Raw genomic sequence first — 20954 nt, 5'->3', positions numbered from 1 at the left:
GATTTAGTGATAGTAAACTAATCCTAGATCTGTGCCTAAGTATGCAGAGCATGTGTAAAGGACAGCATATTTCTTACCTTGCCTCCTGTCCTGTTCTTGTTGGTCTCATGTGTCTCTGTTTCATTCTTCATATTCGCCACAACTTTATTTTGGTCATCCGGGAGATCCTCCCATTTCACGCTCTGGTGGATAAATGAGAGGTCAATATCAGTCCTAGGTTGTGACTTTATGAAACAACTTATTCACTGTGTTAGTGACCTACTATATTGTTAGTAATTTCTCCTCTAAACTCAAAATAGGCTAAATGAACCATACCTTGCTGTCATCTGACATGATGTGTAGCTTATTGTTGTAGGCTGTTTAGAGGAAATACTAATACCTCCTTTGAAAAAACATCAGTGAACCATCGGCAGACAACTGAAGTGAATATGAACGAATTATGAATTAATTATGCCAAAGCATTGTTGATTACTCGATTCCGATTGGCTGAAGCCAGAGCATTCTTCAAAGATGTCATACACACATGATGTCACAATTAGGCCTAAGTCTAATGACTATATGAATTGTCAATGTCATCAGAAAACAGATCATAGCTTGTCAAAGTTCTGCCAATCGAAAATATTTGTAAGTTCACGTTTTTGCGTTTAATTTATGGTTTATCAAGCATGCTACTCCATTTCATACAATCAATTATCAATCAATCAGTAAAATGTATTTATAAAGCCCTTTTTTCATCTGCAGATGTCACAAAAATAATATGGTATGCTAACATCCCACAACAGTTCCCCAATTGGAATTACTTGCCTAAACTTCCAATCATACTTATTTTCTGTTAAGGGATTTTTATCAATAATTACTAATTATGTATTCATTTCAATCAGGACTGAATAATCAGAATATTATTATGTTACTGTATAGATGTATGCATTTTCTTTTAATCGTAGTACTGAATATAATGTGTGAAAATATAATTAAGAATTATAACAATGACTGTCTGTTCCTTTGTAGAAATGAATGAACTTATCGTCAGACTGGCTAGAATGCTTATCTACACAGGAAGACCTTGGCTCTGTCATAAATTATATTAAATTGGTGTGGGACGATGTGGGAAGGCTTGAGATACTGCCTTTGTACCAGGGTGGGAGAAGAGACTGGACAGTTCGAAAACTAATGATTTTCAGTTTATAACCTGTGGTAAACTGTATCATGTTCAGTACTCTCGAGAATAAACTCTACAGATTGATTTTGAGACTGGTCTCTGTCCATTTTATGCAAATAAGAGTCTTACAAATTCTTAGGAGTGGACAGAGTGTTTAATTTAATTGGGTATTAAAACATGTAGGAATTTCGTAATTTCTTAAAACATGTAGGTTTCTTCCTAGGTTTTGACCTTTCTAGGGAGTTTTTCCTAGCCACTGTGCTTCTACACCTGCATTGCTTGCTGTTTGGGGTTTTAGGCTGGGTTTCTGTACAGCACTTTGAGATATCAGCTGATGTACGAAGGGCTATATAAATACATTTGATTTGAATTTAATTCCCTTAACAATTGGTCCTTCGAACCGGGATCTAAAATACCCGTCTCTGTCATCTGAAGGTCGTACGCCGAAAATCGTGCACGAGTGGGTCTGGTCGCGGTATTTAAGACCTGGCCTCTGAATTGAGGTTAAAGACCAGGCCGGTGTACACCCCAGACCGACAGGGACGGTGACTAGATCCAACGAACATTGCTTTTCCCAGTCGGCGACAAGGTCAGTAGCCTATATTCTCGATTCTGAGGGGGAATGATTTAAGTTATCTTTGATTTGATGTTCTAAAATGTTTAGAATTGATCAATAATGGGAGCTTTACTATTCTCACAGGGTTTTGTATGACCAACATACACTGGGTTTTGTATAACCGATATACACTGGGTTTTGTATGACCGATATACACTGGGAAGGTTCGCAAAAACCTGAGGTAACGTGCACTACCGTAAATTAACTAAACTTAATCACGAGAGGCATGTTCGCTCGAGATTAAGAGGGGATATTAAATACAGTGGGGCAAAAAAGTATTTAGTCAGCCACCAATTGTGCAAGTTCTTCCACTTAAAAAGATGAGAGACCTGTAATTTTCATCATAGGTACACTTCAACTATGACAGACAAAATGAGAAAAAAAATCCAGAAAATCACATTGTAGCATTTTTTATGAATTTATTTGCAAATTATGATGGAAAATAAGTATTTGGTCAATAACAAAAGTTTATCTCAATACTTTGTTGGCAATGACAGAGGTCAAAGTCTTCACAAGGATTTCACACACTGTTGCTGGTATTTTAGCCCATTCCTCCAAGCAGATCTCCTCTAGAGCAGTGATGTTTTGGCACTGTTGCTGGGCAACTCCCTCCAAAGATTTTCTATGGGGTTGAGATCTGGAGACTGGCTAGGCCACTCCAGGACCTTGAAATGCTTCTTACGAAGCCACTCCTACGTTGCCCGGGCGGTGTGTTTGGGATCATTGTCATGCTGAAAGACCCAGCCACATTTAATCTTCGATGCCCTTGCTGATGGAAGGAGGTTTTCACTCAAAATCTCACGATAAATGGCCCCATTCATTCTTTCCTTTACACGGATCAGTCGTCTTGGTCCCTTTGCAGAAAAACCTCAAAGCATGATGTTTCTACCCCCATGCTTCACAGTAGGTATGGTGTTCTTTGGATGCAACTCAGCATTCTTTGTCCTCCAAACACGACCAGTTGAGTTTTTACCAAAAAGTTATATTTTGGTTTCATCTGACCATATGACATTCTCCCAATCTTCTTCTGGATCATCCAAATGCTCTCTAGCAAACTTCAGACGGGCCTGGACATGTACTGGCTTAAGCAGGGGGACACGTCTGGCACTGCCGGATTTAGTCCCTGGCGGCGTAGTGTGTTACTGATGGTAGGCTTTGTTACTTTGGTCCCAGCTCTCTGCAGGTCATTCACTAGGTCCCCCCGTGTGTTTCTGGGATTTTTTCTCACCATTCTTGTGATCATTTTGACCCCACGGGGTGAGATCTTGCGTGGAGCCCCAGATCGAGGGAGATTATCAGTGGTCTTGTATGTCTTCCATTTCCTAATAATTGCTCCCACAGTTGATTTCTTCAAACCAAGCTGCTTACCTATTGCAGATTCAGTCTTCCCAGCCTGGTGCAGGTCTACAATTTTGTTTCTGGTGTCCTTTGACAGCTCTTTGGTCTTGGCCATAGTGGAGTTTGGAGTGTGACTGTTTGAGGTTGTGGACAGGTGTCTTTTATACTGATAACAGTATAAAAGTAGGTGCTGGGGGATAGGACTGTGAGGACGGTGATCTTGTACAAATAGGATATTAACTAGGCGTGGGAAGACAGGAAGGGAATTCTATGCGTACAAGATAACTTGAATGGTCAATTAAGCTCTGGGAGTATTGAACTAATATTAAAACTAATGATTTGAGGGGATTATCATAAGGTTTTGTTTTTGTAGTAAATGTTTAGGTTAAGGAGATTTCCCTGTTCCCAGAGACAAGATATCTTAAAGGGGTATACTCACATATGGAATATTAGGAGTTTTATTTTCTGAGTTTAAATTAGACAAGTGAATACATTTTTTTTTAAAGATAAAGGGTTCTTTAATATGTCTAATATGGTATGGAACACGAATGTAAAGGGGTGGTGTAACCTTTGACCAAGTTTCCATGGCTCTCCCAGTTGGTCTGATCAGCTGCAGGGGGGAGCCATTTGAATAATGAATTTGTAAACATGGGTGATATTGGTTTTTAAAGTAAATTTATTATAATGGAGTTTATAGTACTGCAACAGGAACAGAAATCATATTAATCATGGATAATAAATGGGGGAAGATGGTCCTTTGAGGTTTGGACAGAACACCGTTATTAAGCCAATAGGGCAGGAAAATACATGATAGAAAAGGCGATTTTATAAGTATTAAAGTTATTTATGAAAATAAGTTGCAGTTCTTAGGGATGGTAAATTACGGTAGATAAGGTATCTCAAACTAGGCAGCATATATTCAATTATTGATGTGACTGATTTTTAAGTTTAACTCATGTTATTTTTAGATAAAATACAGTGGATTCCCGAAGGGGAGATTTCATTAACACAGGAAAGAGATAGGATATGGTTAGCATTCGTTTTGGCTTTAATTAATATTAGAATATTTAGAATATTAGAATATTTTTATTTAAAAATATTTATTTTTATTTAAATAGTATTAAAGTTTGACAGGGATATATGACATCTGTGGTGATTCAGGATTAGGGATAGGATCAAGAACCTTAATTAACCTGTATAAGGACTTTAGAAATTGACACCATAGACATGTTTTTAAAAAAAATGTTTTTTATCAATGACTTTAGATAAAGCCAAACAGTGAGACATTTAGTTAAAATTTGGAAGCAACATATAGTTGTTACAGAGCAGAGAGGAAATGAACACAGATACCTTTTAAAAGTAGATAAGCCACTTGACAGAGAATTGGTACAGGATAGATATGACTGGACGCCAAAGGGAGAATTGGACAGACATGATAATGTCAGAACATAAGGATCATTTACTAATCTTACCTAAGTCATTATTTAGAGCCAGATATCAAAAGGGGGATGGGTAAGTTGTGGTCTAGGATAGGACACTTAGTGGCCTATTGGATAATAAACTAATAATAATAATAACATGTAGCTAATAAGTAGGCATAGAAGTTAAAGATATAATCAGATAGAACATATGAGAAACTGTTTGTTAACCAAACCTGTATGTCCGAGATTTATGCACTACAGGTGAACTACAGGATAAGGTGATTCAGTCCCCGAGGAGAATAGACGGGAAGCAGCCCGTTGGGAGGGGCCATACCAAGTACTCCTGGTGACTGCCTTCGCGGTGAGGATAGCCGAAAGAGCTCCCGGGGTGCATATCACACATTGTAGGAGGGTAGGACACACTGACACTGACGAACAATCACAGAGGTAGGAGAGGAACCGCAACCTTTAGGGTACGGGGGTCAAACTCCTACTGAAGATTCCCTTATACCTGACTTTTCCCCAGCTGTGAGCGTTCATAGAAATTAAAGTGTGTCTTGGCCTCTTGCTGCTGATATGTTTTCCGGGAAAAGGGTGGGGCTTCATCGGAGTGCTGTTTGGTCTGAGCTGTCTTATCGTAGGTGCCATATTCCTGATACAGCACGTCCCACCTGAGTATGCGGAGAGTGGTAATTTGACCCATGGTTTAGACGATGAGGATTTTGTTCCAAACAAGCATAAGAGATCCCTAGATCTGGGTAGACAGGAAGTTAGAGTAGAGGTTGGTAAGGATGTCTCAATGGAGTTTTATGTAGACCAAAAGGGGTCTCTAACTACATGGCAGTCTAGGACTCTGAGCCATTATGGTATATATTGGTGCAGGTCCCCATGTTGGTCGTGGACACAGGTCATAGCTCAGAGGGCTATATGAATCCACTCACCCAGTATGGAAGGAGGTGGAGTATAGTGAAGGTGAGAGTTTTTCACTGTAATCCGGAGAGAGGGATGTATTGCATAAAGATACGGTTTACCCTTAAAAAACTAATGAAAGAGGATCTAGGGTTATGGTATGTTGGATTTGACCACTTTTTGGTCGACACCCTAGTACGGGTCCGGGTAGAGGAGGTTAGGCCAGGTGGTAACTCTATCGTCAGCAGGAATACAGAGCACCTGACACAACAGACACTGACAGCAGATTAGTCCAGAGCCAAGGGCCGGTGAAGATAGTGAAGACGAAAGATCTGAAGGAAGTGATCGAGGTAGAAACTGGTTATGGGGATTCTAATCTTTGGTTAGAATGGATCCACTATACAGCCAGACCAGTAGCTAAAGAAAAATGTTATGCCTGCGCCACAGCCAAACCTCAGCTGACAACCATCCCCTCTGCATTTGATGGAATTGATTCACCCAGGGGAATGGCCTGTATGGTAAAGCTGTTCACGAAAGCAAGAATGCCAGATAATGACAGTTGTATTGATTTGCGCTATTTATATCCACAGATTCCCTTTAAATCAAGACTTCCTCCCTTTACAGTGACCGGAGGAGATTATTACTGTTTGGACCGGTACAGTACTCATGGGAAATATGTAGGGGAAGTTAGTACCTGCAATAGGACAGAGAATATTAACACTGATGAGACCATGTCTGATTTGACAGGCTGGTTGAACTCTGGGGATTTCAATAAGGTAAGGTGGGCCAGGGCTGACATCTGGTGGTTGTGTGGGGGAATGATGTTATGGCCAGTTTTTACCGGCAGATTGGACAGGATTATTATTTTCTAGTGGTCCACACTCAAATAAGAATGTGAACTGGATCAATTATATTTAGGATAATCCACAGCGCTTCGTCAATTATACCAGAGATGTAATGAATGACTTGGCAGAATATAATTAATCTTGGATATATTTGTTGGCTGGAAAGGGTGAGAGTGGGTGGAGATGGTTTGTTCCTCGATGGCACAGCTCCAGACGAATCAGTGACCAAAGCCTCAGCTGGTTTGACCACCCTGGCTCACGAGTTGGCAGAAAACTCTGGGGTGGATACTTCAATTGGTTTGATAGTATGTTTGGAAAATGGAAAAATGTTATGATCACTGTGTTAAGGGCTACCTTCACCTGTGTGACTGTTTTAGTTTTGTGGCTATTGTCTAATTCCCTGTGTATGAGGTCTCATTTCCAGGACTCTGGAGAAATCAATGAGAAAATAGATGGTGCGATACGGACTGATTCCAAGATCTGACCAGTGGAAGGATGAATACATGCCTCAAACCTAAATAGATGAATGAATCCAAATTTTTCATATGCGAGGAACTTATGTTTTTGATAAGAGCATTTTGATATTTAGAGATATGTTAGGTTGTATCTTGTTTCGATGAAGATTGTAACGAAAATTCTGATGAGAAGGGTTATGATTCTGATGTTGGCCTAAAACAGTCAGTGTGAATGCAAGAATTGGTTTATGTTAGGTGGTATTTTGATAACAATAAATATTTCTAATAAAAATAGATGTATGCTTTTTAATATTTTAATATAACTAGATGTGTGGTTGGATGTATAATATTTAATCATAGGGTGGATATGTTAAGGGATTTTTTATCAATAATGACTAATTATGTATACATTTCAATCAGGACTCAGAATCAGAATACTATTATGTTACTGTATAGATGTATGAATTTTCTTTTAATCCTAGTACTGAATATAATGTGTGTAAATATAATCAAGAATTATAACAATGACTGTCTGTTCCTTGGTAGAAATGAATGAACTTATCGTCAGACTGGCTAGAATGCTTATCTACACAGTAAGACCTTGGCTCTGTCATAAATTATATTAAATTGGTGTGGGACGATGTGGGAAGGCTTGAGATACTGCCTTTGTACCAGGGTGGGAGAAGAGACGGGACAGTTCGAAAACTAATGACGTCATTTTCCGTTTATAACCTGTGGTAAACTGTATCGTTCAGTTCAGTTAATTCCCTTAACATGTTCTAATATCAACCATAGTTTTTGCACTTAAGGCAGACTTGCCATTAGAACAAGATGGAATTAGGACAACTGTAACGCTCGTTAAACGTGGGCTAAAATGAACCTTACCTGGCTGTCGTCAGCCATTATGTGTAGCCCGTTAATTAAGGCTCTGCGGCTCTGATACTGCAGCTGTTCTGTAACTGTTAAACTAATCTAATCGTATCTGTTGAAAACCGGTCAGTGAACCGTCCTCAAACACAATGAACTGATGTCAATATGGACATTAACCTTCACATAAAGATATCAAATACATGACGTCAGATATGCCTAGAGGTATTGTTGACTTGATCAGAATACATATCATAGTGTCACAGTACGTGCTGTTGACAGCCTACCCCGAAATCAAACAGGAACATGGATTTTGTGAAATCTGTTGTGAATGTATAGGAATGTTTTTACAATTGTATAACTGCCTACATTTTACTGGACCCCATGAAGAGTAGCTGCTGCAGCTAAAGGGGATCCACAATAAATACAAATACAAACCCAATGCACCATGATAACACATGTATCAACTTGTTTTGACATATCACATGGGATATGACAGTTCCTGATTCTGAGATACTGTAAATCAACAGACCTTGAGAGGAGATAAAACATCATCTGTTGATCTATTTCACAGGTTTCTGGTGGTTTCTAAGTATTCTACATGTGTTGGGGAAGGAGGGTGGGATCTCTCCAGAGCATCTAATTACATCAATCATGTCTTGCCATGCATGTGATATGAGACAATGTAAATATACATTGCCTAAGGCTGCAGTGCTATACTCAATGGAGACAGTGCTCAATGTTCATTTTACATGATGGATATATGCTACTCCATTTCACAATCAATCATCAATCAATCAGCACAATTTATTTATAAAGCCCTTTTTACACCAGCAGATGTCACAAAATGCTTATTCCGACACCCAGCTTAAAACCTTAAATAGCATGCAATGCAGATTTAGAAGCACGGTGGCTAGGAAAAACTCTAGAAAAACAGGAACCTAGGAAGAAACCTAGAGAGGAACCAGGCTCTGAGGGGTGGCTAGTCCTCTTCTGGCTGTGCAGGTGGAGATTATAAAGTGTACATGGCCATTAAGGCCAGATCGTTCTTCAAGTACTGTAGTTCAAACATTCTTCATAGATGACCAGCAGTCAACAAAATAATGTGGTTATAGAGGGTGCAACAGGTCAGCACCTCCGGAGTAATTATCAGTTGGCTTTTCATAGCCGAACATTCAGAGGTCGAGACAGCAGGTGTGGTAGAGAGAGAGAGAGAGAGAGAGAGAGGGAGAGAGAGAGAGAAAGAGAGAGGTGGGGGAGAGAGAGAGCGAAGATCGAAACAGCAGGTCCATGACAAGGTATCACGTCTGGAGAACACACATGCCTCTTCATGTGATACATGACGTGAAATCCCTGGGCCTATGGCTGTTGAAGCTACTCCACTGCACTGCTGCTCCACTGCATTGCCCTTCTCCCCCGATTGCTCAGTTTGGCCTGGCGGCCAGCTCTAGGAAGAGTCTTGGTGGTTCCAAACTTCTTCCGTTTAAGAATGATGGAGGCCACTGTGTCCTTGGGGACCTTCAATATTGCAGAAATGTTTTGGTACCCTTCCCCAGATCTGTGTCTTGACACAATCATGTCTCTGAGCTCTATGGACAATTCCTTCGACCTCATGGCTTGGTTTTTGCTCTGACATACACTGTCAACTTTTGGACCTTATATTTTCAACATATAGAAAACATCTAGCTGCAGATAGCTAATTCTCCTCTATGTGTTTTCCCCTTGCTGCTAATAAGCTCTTACCAATCAAACTAAATTAATAGACAACATCTGGTTATCTGACAGTCTATGCAGCAACTATTGTATTAGAGTCAAGCTGTGGTTATTTTATTTATTTTCCTAGACAAGTCAGTTCAGAACAAATTCTTATTTACAATGACAGCTTAGGAACAGTGGGTTAACTACCTTGTTCAGGAGCAGAACATCATATTTTTTCATTGTTAGCTCAGGGATCTGACCTAGCAACCTTTCAGTTACTGGCCCAACGCTCTAACCACAAGGCTACCTGCTGCCCCAAGTCCTGCCAACTCAAAAACTACACAATAAATGTATAACCAAGGGGGAACTAGTGCATTTCTCTGAGAAAAGCTGCTTCAGTTTTAGTAATCTTCCAAAACACTTGAAATTCTTGTAAAATCATTGCCATTTATTTGATCAAATATACTTTGAAAGGGTAGACATGCAGAAATTCCTCTTGTCAAAAGTCTTGCTGTTACAAAAGTAGTTCTTCATGCAGCGTAACAGGTTACAGGTTCTTCTTGGTGAATCGCCTGAATGGCTTCATCATTGCTGAAAAGACCCTGACAATCAAGGATCGTTTTTTGACAGGCTGAGATATGGAGGGAGAAACCTCTCCAACTGGAGCTAGAAACACAAGAGAAATGGATGGGGTAAGAGAGAGAGAGAGATGCAGTATAGTAACGTTGAAAAATAACAGTGCTATGAGTTTGGTAGGCATACCTATGTTTCTAACACACACCTAAACAAAACTACAAGCTATAGCAGAGCTCTAAAGTCCTTACCTATGCAATGTCCATCAGTAGAGGGAATCTCAGTCTGTTCCTGGACTGAATGGCAGTCCTTTTTGTTTCCTCTCTTGGAATGCTAACAGAAGAAAGGTAAAGAAAATGGTACAGAGAATAAATAAATAAATGGAACACTTCTGAATCCAAGGCAACAATTTAGTGATTAATAAAACATATTTATCTCATGTATTTGTCTTATCATATCAATAACATCAGCACCTAACTGGAACCAAAAACAAATGCTAACTCCCTGCTATACCTTGAAGTTGATCCTGAGTTTGGTCATTGAAAAGCAAAGGAAGCTCCTTCTTGCTTTCTGCTCAGCCCCCCTCTCTGTCTCAGCCTGGTCTGATGGGTTTGTTGCAGCAGAAGCTGGTCTTGACGCCTCCTTGCATCCCTGTACCAGCTGCTGGGTCAAGGACTTTACCAGGACTCTGTCAAATGCAGGGTCCTGGGAGGAAATAGCTGCTTGCAGGGTGTTATAAGAGCCAAACTCCTCCATGAGGTTTTTATGTACACCTCTGAACACCCTTTGGATGTTCAGGTTCTGGGAATATGCCTGTGTCCTGGAGAATCTAGATGCAGCACAGAACTCAGACAGGACTTGTCTGATGAGTTGCTGGGATGTTTCTGTCAGATCTGCTACCTGTTGGGAGGGTCCATCTAGGGCTGAGGGTCTGATCTCCGATAGCAACCTTATCACCAGTATGGTGACAAAACAGATGCCATCATCTTTGCTGGAGTCCATCAAGTACTGCAGTGGGAATGCAGTGGCACTGCTGATGTCCGGGGTGATTAAGAGCTCCCTCAGATGGCCAGAGCTGCTGGGGATACACTCCTCCTTCTCTTCAATGTCAATCCCATCTCCCTTTGGTACCAAAGAGGTTCCCTTGCTGGTGAAAGACGGAGTGGAGGATCGAAAAGAGGCTTTAGCACTCGGTGGTCGACTGCTGTCAGTCATTGGACTGTTACGATGCAGGGGTTCATCTGTGTGTGTCTTTAGGTCACTTGAAGAAATCTCTGGCATTTTAGAGACCCTGGTGTCGATGCAGGAGCTCCTGACGATGGGGCAGGTCAGATCAAAAGGCACTTCGTCAGGGATGGGAGTGCCAGGGAGGTTGATCTCTAACTCACACTCTGACCTAGGACTCTTTGAAGAGCTGGACAAGGAACTACGACCATTTAAAGAAGTGGACAAAGATGAACAGGTTCTAGGGATGTCTTGGCAGACTTGTTCACTGTCATCCTCACTTTTCTCAACCTCCTTCAGCATAGTTCCTACCATATCATTGATCTGAAGGAGCTCCCTGGAATCCTTCATTCGCCCTAAGTTTGAGATTTCACTCTGGATAGCAACCAGGATTTCCCCAAGGGTCTCTTTGGAAGAAGCATTTTCTGTCCTTTCGGATCCGGGTGGCTTCAGCCCTGTGAAGAAATCCTTAAGTGTGTTCTTCATACTGACGCAGATGGTCTTAGCTGTTGACCAAAGCTTCTCCTCTGATATTTTAACACTCAATTCAGTATCATCCAGTTGGGAGCCCCCGTGGGAGCACTGCGAAACTCTCCCACTTCTTTCCAGTAGCACAGTGCCAGTGGACTCATTTTTCTGGAAAATAGTCGCCATTCCTTTGACAAAGGTTTCCACTAATCCAGAGGCTGTATTCTCAGAGGACATGGAGGACATGGATTCTGAAAGGACATGGATCTCTGATGGTGAGCTAGATGATAAGCCAGCCTGCAGACTTTTCTGAAGACCAGTATGGCTGATCTGTGTGATAAAGGAATGACTGGATCTCATCAGCACTTTACTCACTGCCTCTTCTGCCTGAGTCTGGAAGTCATTGCTAGAGAGCTTCTTAATGCTCTGAATCAGAGTAGTAGAGGACTCTGTGATTCTGACACTCTCTTCTGAGCTCAGTTGAGAATATTGAGTACTCACGCTCAAGTCTTCATTGGGTGAGGGTGACTGGGAAATAGTATAGTCATCGAGCTTTGATAGGACACTATCAACAAACCAACAAGCCTCTAGGGACTCATCAGATGAACTGACAATGGCCAAGGATTTACTCTCCACTTTTGATAACTCTGACTTGTAGATGGAAAAAACACTGCTAAGAACTTCTTGAGTACTGGTATCCAGATTGGAGAGACAGAGAGCTGGTATTGGTTGGCTCTCACTGGGAACTCTACTAAGTTCGGTGCTGGGTAACTGGACCTCAACAGTTGAAACAGTTGCCTTTTCCAGGGTGTCTGAAGACTCCTGAAGAGAAGCATCCTTAGCCACACCTTCTTCTCGAGCGGATAGAGTTAAAAGGTCCCTCAGCTTTGCTCGTATACGGCCGTAGAGTGTGCGGGCTAGAGAGAAGGTTATCATCTGTGAAGATCCTGTTTTGTGGTCATTTACAGGAACTGGCCAATCAACTGCTTCACATGTGCCTTCAAATGATGCTATCGTCTCCATGCCTCCCACAAATGCCTTAACAATCACTGTGGCAGTGGAGGTTACAGGTGTCAGGGCTATGCAGCTGGTATTCAGGGGAGCTTCAGTAAGGCTAGGAGCAGCACTAGAAGGCCTAGAGGAAGGAGCCATGCCAGAAGAGCTGCTGACTTTCCTTGTAAGGATGGTGCTCACCGCCTTCAGGGCTTTAGACTGAAAGTCGGGGCTAGAGAGGGTCTGAATCTTTCTGGCCACCACACTGGTAGAGGATCCAGTCTCTTTGAGAAAGTGAGTGGTCCCTTCTTTCCCAGATGGACACTCAACATCAAGGTCACATTGAAGATTGGTCAGAAATTTAGACCCCAAGATTGTCATCTTCTTGGCCAGATCCAATAGGATGTTGAAGTCCTGTGCCATTTTGTCCATTGTGCCGAAAATGGCATCCAGCACATCATCGGTCACAGGGTCCATGAGGGGCTCGATAAACCCTACCCACTCTGGCTCAGACGTTTGGCTCTGTAGCTCGGCCAGGATCTGCACCGAGACTACCCGAATGACCTCCTTGCCTGCTGCTATGTCCTGACTGTCCATAGGGGGGCAACTCCCCGAGCTGGCCTGAATGGCCACTGAGAGGCCAGAGTTAAGCTGGTGTACTACCTCTCCCACGATAGCACAGCTCAACTCGGAGGAGCTGGGGTTGGAGTGACCCTCAACCAGGGATATCAGGAGGCTCTCTTCCGTTACCCCAAAAAGAGCCTTCAGAGGCTCCTCCATGAGGGGAGCCTCTCTAGTTGCAGGCAAGCTCTGCAATGAGGTCTGGGACCTTGAAGATAAACACACAATCACCACTTATGCCAATAACCAAATTAGAGCACTGATGGTTTACTTCTCATACCACCTTAGTTCTAGAAGCCTAAAGCCAACTGACACGATTTCTTGCCTGATTTTTATGTTTGTACGACATCAGAATATGATTAATTCTGAAAGGCATGTACCTGATCTATTTATTCATAGATGACTTAATGGCTTACCCAGTTAAAAATGACTTTCACCTGGACCCACCCACTCAGTGGCAACATTTCTGACCAGAACTTAAAACTACAAGGTGTGAATTCCAAGTTAATAATTTATGATAAGTATGGGTCGGGTCTTGCAATTATTAAGTTGAAATATTGCTGTGAACATACCTCTTAGGCGAACAGCATGGTGATGAGGTTCTGCGAGTGGATTTATGGCGGCACCCTGCACTGCCATTCCTCCTCCTCTCCTTAGTCCAGTAGTTCATCTCACTGGTCAGCAGCATTTTCTCTCTCTCATCCAGACTGCATAAGGAATCCTCAGACCCTGTCAGAGAGCACTGGGATTCTGGGGAGGTTGCCCCACTCCTCAGGTTCACCCCCATGATACGAGCTAGCGCTGGTAGGAGAATGCGGAGGGCTGTCTGGGTCACGACTTTAACAATCTTCAGACACAGCATGGAGAGCTGCTCGAATGTGAGCTATGGCCAACAAACAGAGTAATGTTTTTGTCAATCAAGCAATTCCATGACACCATTCCCTATATAGCGCACAACTTTGACCAGAACCTTATGTGGAGAGACTTACGTTATTTTTCATGCCATGCTGAATCACTCTCCATTGGCTAGAGAAAAGAAAAGAAAGGAAACATATTTTACCTGCACACTGGTATTGAGTTAGTGGAGTCACTTGATAGCCATGTTAGGGAAAATAAAAGTGCATTTAATTAAGCTATTAGCAAGTACATGTGACATTTTGTTCTTGATTTACAGGAAGAGTTAGGGGTGTGGTTACAGTGATGTTAGGTGTAGTGTCTAAAATCCCATTTGTGGTTGGAAGGTGTACTGTGACTATAAATTCAGAGTTGTTTTATGTGAGGTTGGAAAAAGACATGGGACTTGCTCATCAGTTAGACTCCTCAGGAAGGAGAGGAGGATTGGGGCACAGCATGTCTCAATCTTGAGAGAAGGCATTAGAGTCCTCTGAGCCTCCTTCTCCAGCTGCTCAATGATAGATTCCCTTTCCCGGAAACCACACCCGGGTGTCTGAGAAGACTCTGGGAAACCGCAAAGAGAAATCTAAAGTTTAATCTGAACTTGATCCCTAATTTCCTTCACCTTTAGTGATTTGATTGCACTGGACAGGTAAAAGCACATCTCTCTGCGGGCCTCCACTATATTGCTTTCACCTATATAGATACTATCTTCTCAGATCAGTGCTGATGAATTTGAACACAACCTGCACCCAACATGAAGTAATCTCGGACCTGCACCAATGCTGCTGTCCTCCTCCATGGAAGTCTTCTTGGCACGGCCACTGGACTTTCGTTTAGCCTACATGACAACAGATTATAGGTCTCATAGCAGATCTAAGGTCAGTGTAGCGTCTCCTCCTAATGCTTTAAGGCTAGGATTTAGTGATGCCTAAGTAGGCAGAACATGTGTAAAGGACAGCATATGTCTTACCTTGCCTCCTGTCCTGTTCTTGTTGGTCTCATGTGTCTCTGTTTCATCCTTCATATTCCCCACAACCTTATTTTGGTCATCCGGGGGATCCTCCCATTTCACGCTCTGGTGGATAAATGAGAGGTCAATATCAGTCCTAGGTTTTGACTTTGTGAAACAACTTACTCGCTCCTATTTTAAACAAAACGGCAATAGTGGTCAGATTTCAGTCCATGGATCAAACCAGTGAGACCTATTGCTTTGGTAGTGACCTACTATATTGTTAGTAATTTCTCCTCTAAACTCAAAATAGGCTAAATGAACCATACCTTGCTGTCATCTGACATGATGTGTAGCTTATTGTTGTAGGCTGTTTAGAGGAAATACTAATAACTCCTTTGAAAAAACATCAGTGAACCATCGGCAGACAACTGAAGTGAATTATGCCAAAGCATTGTTGAATACTCGATACCGATTGGCTCAAGCCAGGGCATTCTTCAAAGATGTCATACACACATGATGTCACAATTAGGCCTAAGTCTAATGTCTATATGAACTGTCAATGTTATCAGAAAACAGATCATAGCTTGTCAAAGTTCTGCCAAACGAAAATATTTGTAAGTGCACGTTTTTGCGTTTAATTTATGGTTTATCAAGCATCCTTATTCATCGCCATGCACAAAAACGTAACTCGCTGCCATCCATTAGCTATAATTCTGAGGTTGCAAAACTGCAAAACTAGGACGTGCAATAAATTATAACCACTTGCACCTAGAATAATTTAAAATCAATGATGTTCTAGGGGGCTTGAACTATTTCAGCACTATGGAGCTGTCCGCTGCATAGTGCTGACACGTTTCTTGGCGTCAGGGGACCGTGCCATGGTGCTGAAATGTTTCGAGTCTGGACAGCACCTGAGACCACGGCATGGTGCTGAAATGGAGTAGGGCTCAGTTCTATGGGTATCTCATGCGGATTTTTCTGCTAACCTATGTATAACGATACTATAATTACATTATTTTCATCCATCCGTCAACACAAATGGCATGTCAACGTTCCCCAAATAATAATGCAATGAAACCAAGCCGAGATGTATGGTTCTTCATCCAGAGGACGAAGCACCATTGTATCATCTAAAACCTTCAGAGAGATCCCTTAAAACTGTAGTATAAATTCTCCACATCTGTTCTGGTAGCTAGGTTAATTTAGCGAGACATGGACAAATCCAACACATAGCGTTTCTACTGAGTCCTGCTTAGAGGTGACTGCCTGTCATGTTGCTAGTTGTAATGACGCTATTAAAATAACAAAAGGTATTTGTAATTGCTCTGGGAGCTAATTATTGCAGAGCCCAGCTACACATCCTGCTCGCTGGGCTCATTATGGACAGCCAATGAGCAGTTCAGGTGAAAAAGTCAGCCAGATCTGATCTCTATAACATACATGATACTAGGATCCTGTAGCAACCTGCCGGCCTGCCCAATCCTCCATGGCACGAATGCTACACGCGCAATATGTTATGCTAACATCCCACAACAATTCCCCAATTACTTGCCTAAACTTCCAATCATACTTATTTTCTAATATCAACCATCGTTTCTGCACTTAAGGCAGACTTGCCATTAGAACAAGATGGAATTAGGACAACTGTAAAGCTCGTTAAACGTAGGCTAAAATTAACCTTACCTGGCTGTCGTCAGCCATTATGTGTAGCCCGTTAATTAAGGCTCTGCGCCTCTGATACTGCAGCTGTTCTGATAGGCTACTGAGCTCTTCTGTAACTGTTAAACTCGTCTAATCTAATCGTATCCCTCGAAACCCCGTCAGTGAACCGTCCTCAAACACAATGAACTGATGTCAATTTGGACATTAACCTTCACATAAAGATATCAAATACATGACGTCAGATATGCCTAGAAGTATTGTTGACTTGATCAGAATACATATCATAGTGTCACAGTACATGCTGTTGACAGCCTACCCCCGAAATCAAACAGGAACATGGATTTTGTGAAATCTGTTGTGAATGTATAGGAATGTTTTTACAATTGTATAACTGCCTACATTTTACTGGACCCCATGAAGAGTAGCTGCTGCAGCTAAAGGGGATCCACAAAAAATACAAATACAAACCCAATGCACCATGATAACACATGCATCAACTTGTTTTGACATATCACATGGGATATGACAGTTCCTGATTCTGAGATACTGTAAACCAACAGACCTTGAGAGGAGATACAACATCATCTGTTGATCTATTTCACAGGTTTCTGGTGGTTTCTAAGTATTCTACATGTGTTGGGGAAGGAGGGTGGGATCTCTCCAGAGCATCTAATTACATCAATCATATTTTGCCATGCATGTGATATGAGATAATGTTATGCACCACGTAAATATACATTGCCTAAGGCTGCAGTGCTGTACTCCATGGAGACAGTGCTCAATGTTCATTTTATATGATGGAGATTCTACTCCATTTCATACAATCAATCATCAATCAATCAGTACAATTTATTTATAAAGCCCTTTGTTATCCCATGTTATCCCATGTTATCTTATGGGTTTGGTGATTGTTCTGTGTGAAGCCGTATTCTGCATTTCATCATGGAATGTGATGTGAAATCCCTGGGCCTATGGCTGTTGAAGCTACTCCACTGCACTGCTGCTCCACTGCACTGCCCTTGTCCCCCGATTGCTCAGTTTGGCCTGGCGGCCAGCTCTAGGAAGAGTCTTGGTGGTTCCAAACTTCTTCCGTTTAAGAATGATGGAGGCCACTGTGTCCTTGGGGACCTTCAATATTGCAGAAATGTTTGGTACCCTTCCCCAGATCTGTGTCTTGACACAATCATGTCTCTGAGCTCTATGGACAATTCCTTCGACCTCATGGCTTGGTTTTTGCTCTGACATACACTGTCAACTTTTGGACCTTATATTTTCAACATATAGAAAACATCTAGCTGCAGATAGCTAATTTTCCTCTATGTGTTTTCCCCTTGCTGCTAATAAGCTCTTACCAATCAAACTAAATTAATAGACAACATCTGGTTATCTGACAGTCTATGCAGCAACTATTGTATTAGAGTCAAGCTGTGGTTATCTTATTTATTTTCCTAGACAAGTCAGTTCAGAACAAATTCTTATTTACAATGACAGCTTAGGAACAGTGGGTTAACTACCTTGTTCAGGAGCAGAACGTCATATTTTTACATTGTTAGCTCAGGGATCTGACCTAGCAACCTTTCAGTTACTGGCCCAACGCTCTAACCACAAGGCTACCTGCTGCCCCAAGTCCTGCCAACTCAAAAACTACACAATAAATGTATAACCAAGGGGGAACTAGTGCATTTCTCTGAGAAAAGCTGCTTCAGTTTTACTAATCTTCCAAAACACTTGAAATTCTTGTAAAATCATTGCCATTTATTTGATCAAATATACTTTGAAAGGGTAGACATGCAGAAATTCCTCTTGTCAAAAGTCTTGCTGTTACAAAAGTAGTTCTTCATGCAGCGTAACAGGTTACAGGTTCTTCTTGGTGAAGCGCCTGAATGGCTTCATCATTGCTGAAAAGACCCTGACAATCAAGGATCGTTTTTTGACAGGCTGAGATATGGAGGGAGAAACCTCTCCAACTGGAGCTAGAAACACAAGAGAAATGGATGGGGTAAGAGAGAGAGAGAGAGATGCAGTATAGTAACGTTTGAAAAATAACAGTGCTATGAGTTTGGTAGGCATACCTATGTTTCTAACACACACCTAAACAAACTACAAGCTATAGCAGAGCTCTAAAGTCCTTACCTATGCAATGTCCATCAGTAGAGGGAATCTTCAGTCTGTTTCCTGGACTGAATGGCAGTCCTTTTTGTTTCCTCTCTTGGAACGCTAACAGAAGAAAGGTAAAGAAAATGGTACAGAGAATAAATAAATAAATGGAACACTTCTGAATCCAAGGCAACAATTAGTGATTAATAAAACATATTTATCTCATGTATTGGTCTTATCATATCAATAACATCAGCACCTAACTGGAACCAAAAACAAATGCTAACTCCCTGCCTATACCCTTGAAGTTGATCCTGGTTTGGTCATTGAAAAGCCAAAGGAAGCTCCTTCTCTGCCTTTCTGGCTCAGCCCCCCTCTCTGTCTCAGCCTGGTTCTGATGGGTTTGTTAGCAGCAAGGCCGCTGGTTCTGACGCCCTCCTTGCATCCCTTGTAGCCAGCTGCTGGGTCAAGGACTTTACCAGGGACTCTGTCAAAGCAGGGTTCTCCTGGGAGGCACAATAGCCTCTTGCAGGTGTTATACGAGCCAAACTTCCTCCATGAGGTTTTTCTGTACAACTCTGATACACCCTTTGGATGTTCAGGTTCTTGGACTATGCACTGTGTCCTGGAGAATCTAGATGCAGCACAGAACTCAGACAGGACTTGTCTGATGAGTTGCTGGATGTTTCTGTCAGATCTGCTACTGTTGGGAGGGTCCATCTAGGGCTGAGGGTTGATCTCCGATAGCAACCTTATCACCAGTATGGTGACAAAACAGATGCATCATCTTTGCTGGAGTCCATCAAGTACTGCAGTGGGAATGCAGTGGCACTGCTGATGTCCGGGGTGATTAAGAGCTCCCTCAGATGGCAAGAGATGCTGGGGATACACTCCTCCTTCTCTTCAATGTCAATCCCATCTCCCTTTGGTACCAAAGAGGTTCCCTGCTGGTGAAAGACGGAGTGGAGGATCGAAAAAAGAGGCTTAGCACTCGGTGGTCGACTGCTGTCAGTCATTGGACTGTTACGATGCAGGGGTTCATCTGTGTGGGCCATCATCTTTGTCTTTAGGTCACTTGAAGAAATCTCTGGCATTTTAGAGACCCTGGTGTCGATGCAGGAGCTCCTGACGATGGGGCAGGTCAGATCAAAAGGCACTCGTCAGGGATGGGAGTGCCAGGGGGTTGCTCTTAACTCACACTCTGACCTAGGACTCTTTGAAGAGCTGGACAAGGAACTACGACCATTTAAAGAAGTGGACAAAGATGAACAGGTTCTAGGGATGTCTTGGCAGACTTGTTCACTGTCATCCTCACTTTTCCAACTCCTTCAGCATAGTTCCTACCATATCATTGATCTGAAGGAGCTCCCTGGAATCCTTCATTCGCCCTAAGTTTGAGATTTCACTGGATAGCAACCAGGATTTCCCCAAGGGTCTCTTTGGAAGAAGCATTTTCTGTCCTTTCGGATCCGGGTGGCTTCAGCCTGTGAAGAAATCTTAAGTGTGTTCTTCAACTGACGCAGATGGTCTTAGCTGTTGACCAAAGCTTCTCCTCTGATATTTAACACTCAATTCAGTATCATCCAGTTGGGAGACCCCCGTGGAGCACTGCGAAACTCTCCCACTTTTCCAGTAGCACCAGTGCAGTGGACTCATTTTTCTGGAAAATAGTCGCCATTCCTTTGACAAGGTTTCCACTAATCCAGAGGCTGTATTCTCAGAGGACATGGAGGACATGGATTCTGAAAGGACGGATCTGATGGTGAGCTAGATGATAAGCCAGCCTGCAGACTTTTCTGAAGACCAGTATGGCTGATCGTGTGTGATAAAGGAATGACTGGATCTCATCAGCACTTTACTCACTGCCTCTTCTGCCTGAGTCTGGAAGTCATTGCTAGAGAGCTTCTTAATGCTCTGAATCAGACTAGTAGAGGACTCTGTGATTCTGACACTCTCTTCTGAGCTCAGTTGAGAATATTGAGTACTCACGCTCAAGTCTCATTGGGTGAGGGGGACTGGGAAAATAGTATAGTCATCGAGGCTTTGATGGACACTATCAACAAACCAACAAGCCTCTAGGGGACTCATCAGATGAACTGACAACGGCCAGGATTTACTCTCCACTTTTGATAACTTGACTTGTAGATGGAAAAAAAACA

At 42.2% G+C, this 20954-nt stretch overlaps 2 protein-coding genes across 2 annotated transcripts in view; one reads left to right on the top strand and one right to left on the bottom strand.

The window, feature by feature from the left end:
* Positions 1-20954, top strand: part of LOC109878325 (citron Rho-interacting kinase) — a 119281-nt gene that overhangs the window by 26552 nt on the left and 71775 nt on the right. The window lies entirely within an intron of this gene.
* On the bottom strand, positions 10233-15169 carry LOC116368716 (uncharacterized). The gene is made up of 5 exons (XM_031819245.1): positions 14856-15169; positions 14492-14645; positions 14177-14213; positions 13760-14070; positions 10233-13395 (listed from the first exon to the last, which is right to left on the bottom strand). The coding sequence occupies exons 1-5, from the start codon at positions 14881-14883 to the stop codon at positions 10389-10391; spliced, it is 3537 nt and encodes a 1178-aa protein (XP_031675105.1). The 5' UTR covers positions 14884-15169; the 3' UTR covers positions 10233-10388.

Source organism: Oncorhynchus kisutch, linkage group LG3 (genome assembly GCF_002021735.2).
Source record: "Oncorhynchus kisutch isolate 150728-3 linkage group LG3, Okis_V2, whole genome shotgun sequence".
NCBI classification, from domain to species: domain Eukaryota; kingdom Metazoa; phylum Chordata; class Actinopteri; order Salmoniformes; family Salmonidae; genus Oncorhynchus; species Oncorhynchus kisutch.
This window is presented reverse-complemented; position numbering and strand designations above follow the sequence as displayed.

Bases quoted from the DNA above. Each gene is read 5' to 3' on its own strand.
- LOC116368716 (XM_031819245.1), bottom strand. From the start codon at position 14,883: ATGGAGGAGGACAGCAGCATTGGTGCAG. The intron at 14,646-14,855 runs GTCCGAGATTAC...GCGGTTTCCCAG, and splicing joins GGACAGCAGCATTGGTGCAG to AGTCTTCTCAGACACCCGGG. The intron at 13,396-13,759 runs GTATGTTCACAG...TTTATCTTCAAG, and splicing joins CCATGCTGTTCGCCTAAGAG to GTCCCAGACCTCATTGCAGA.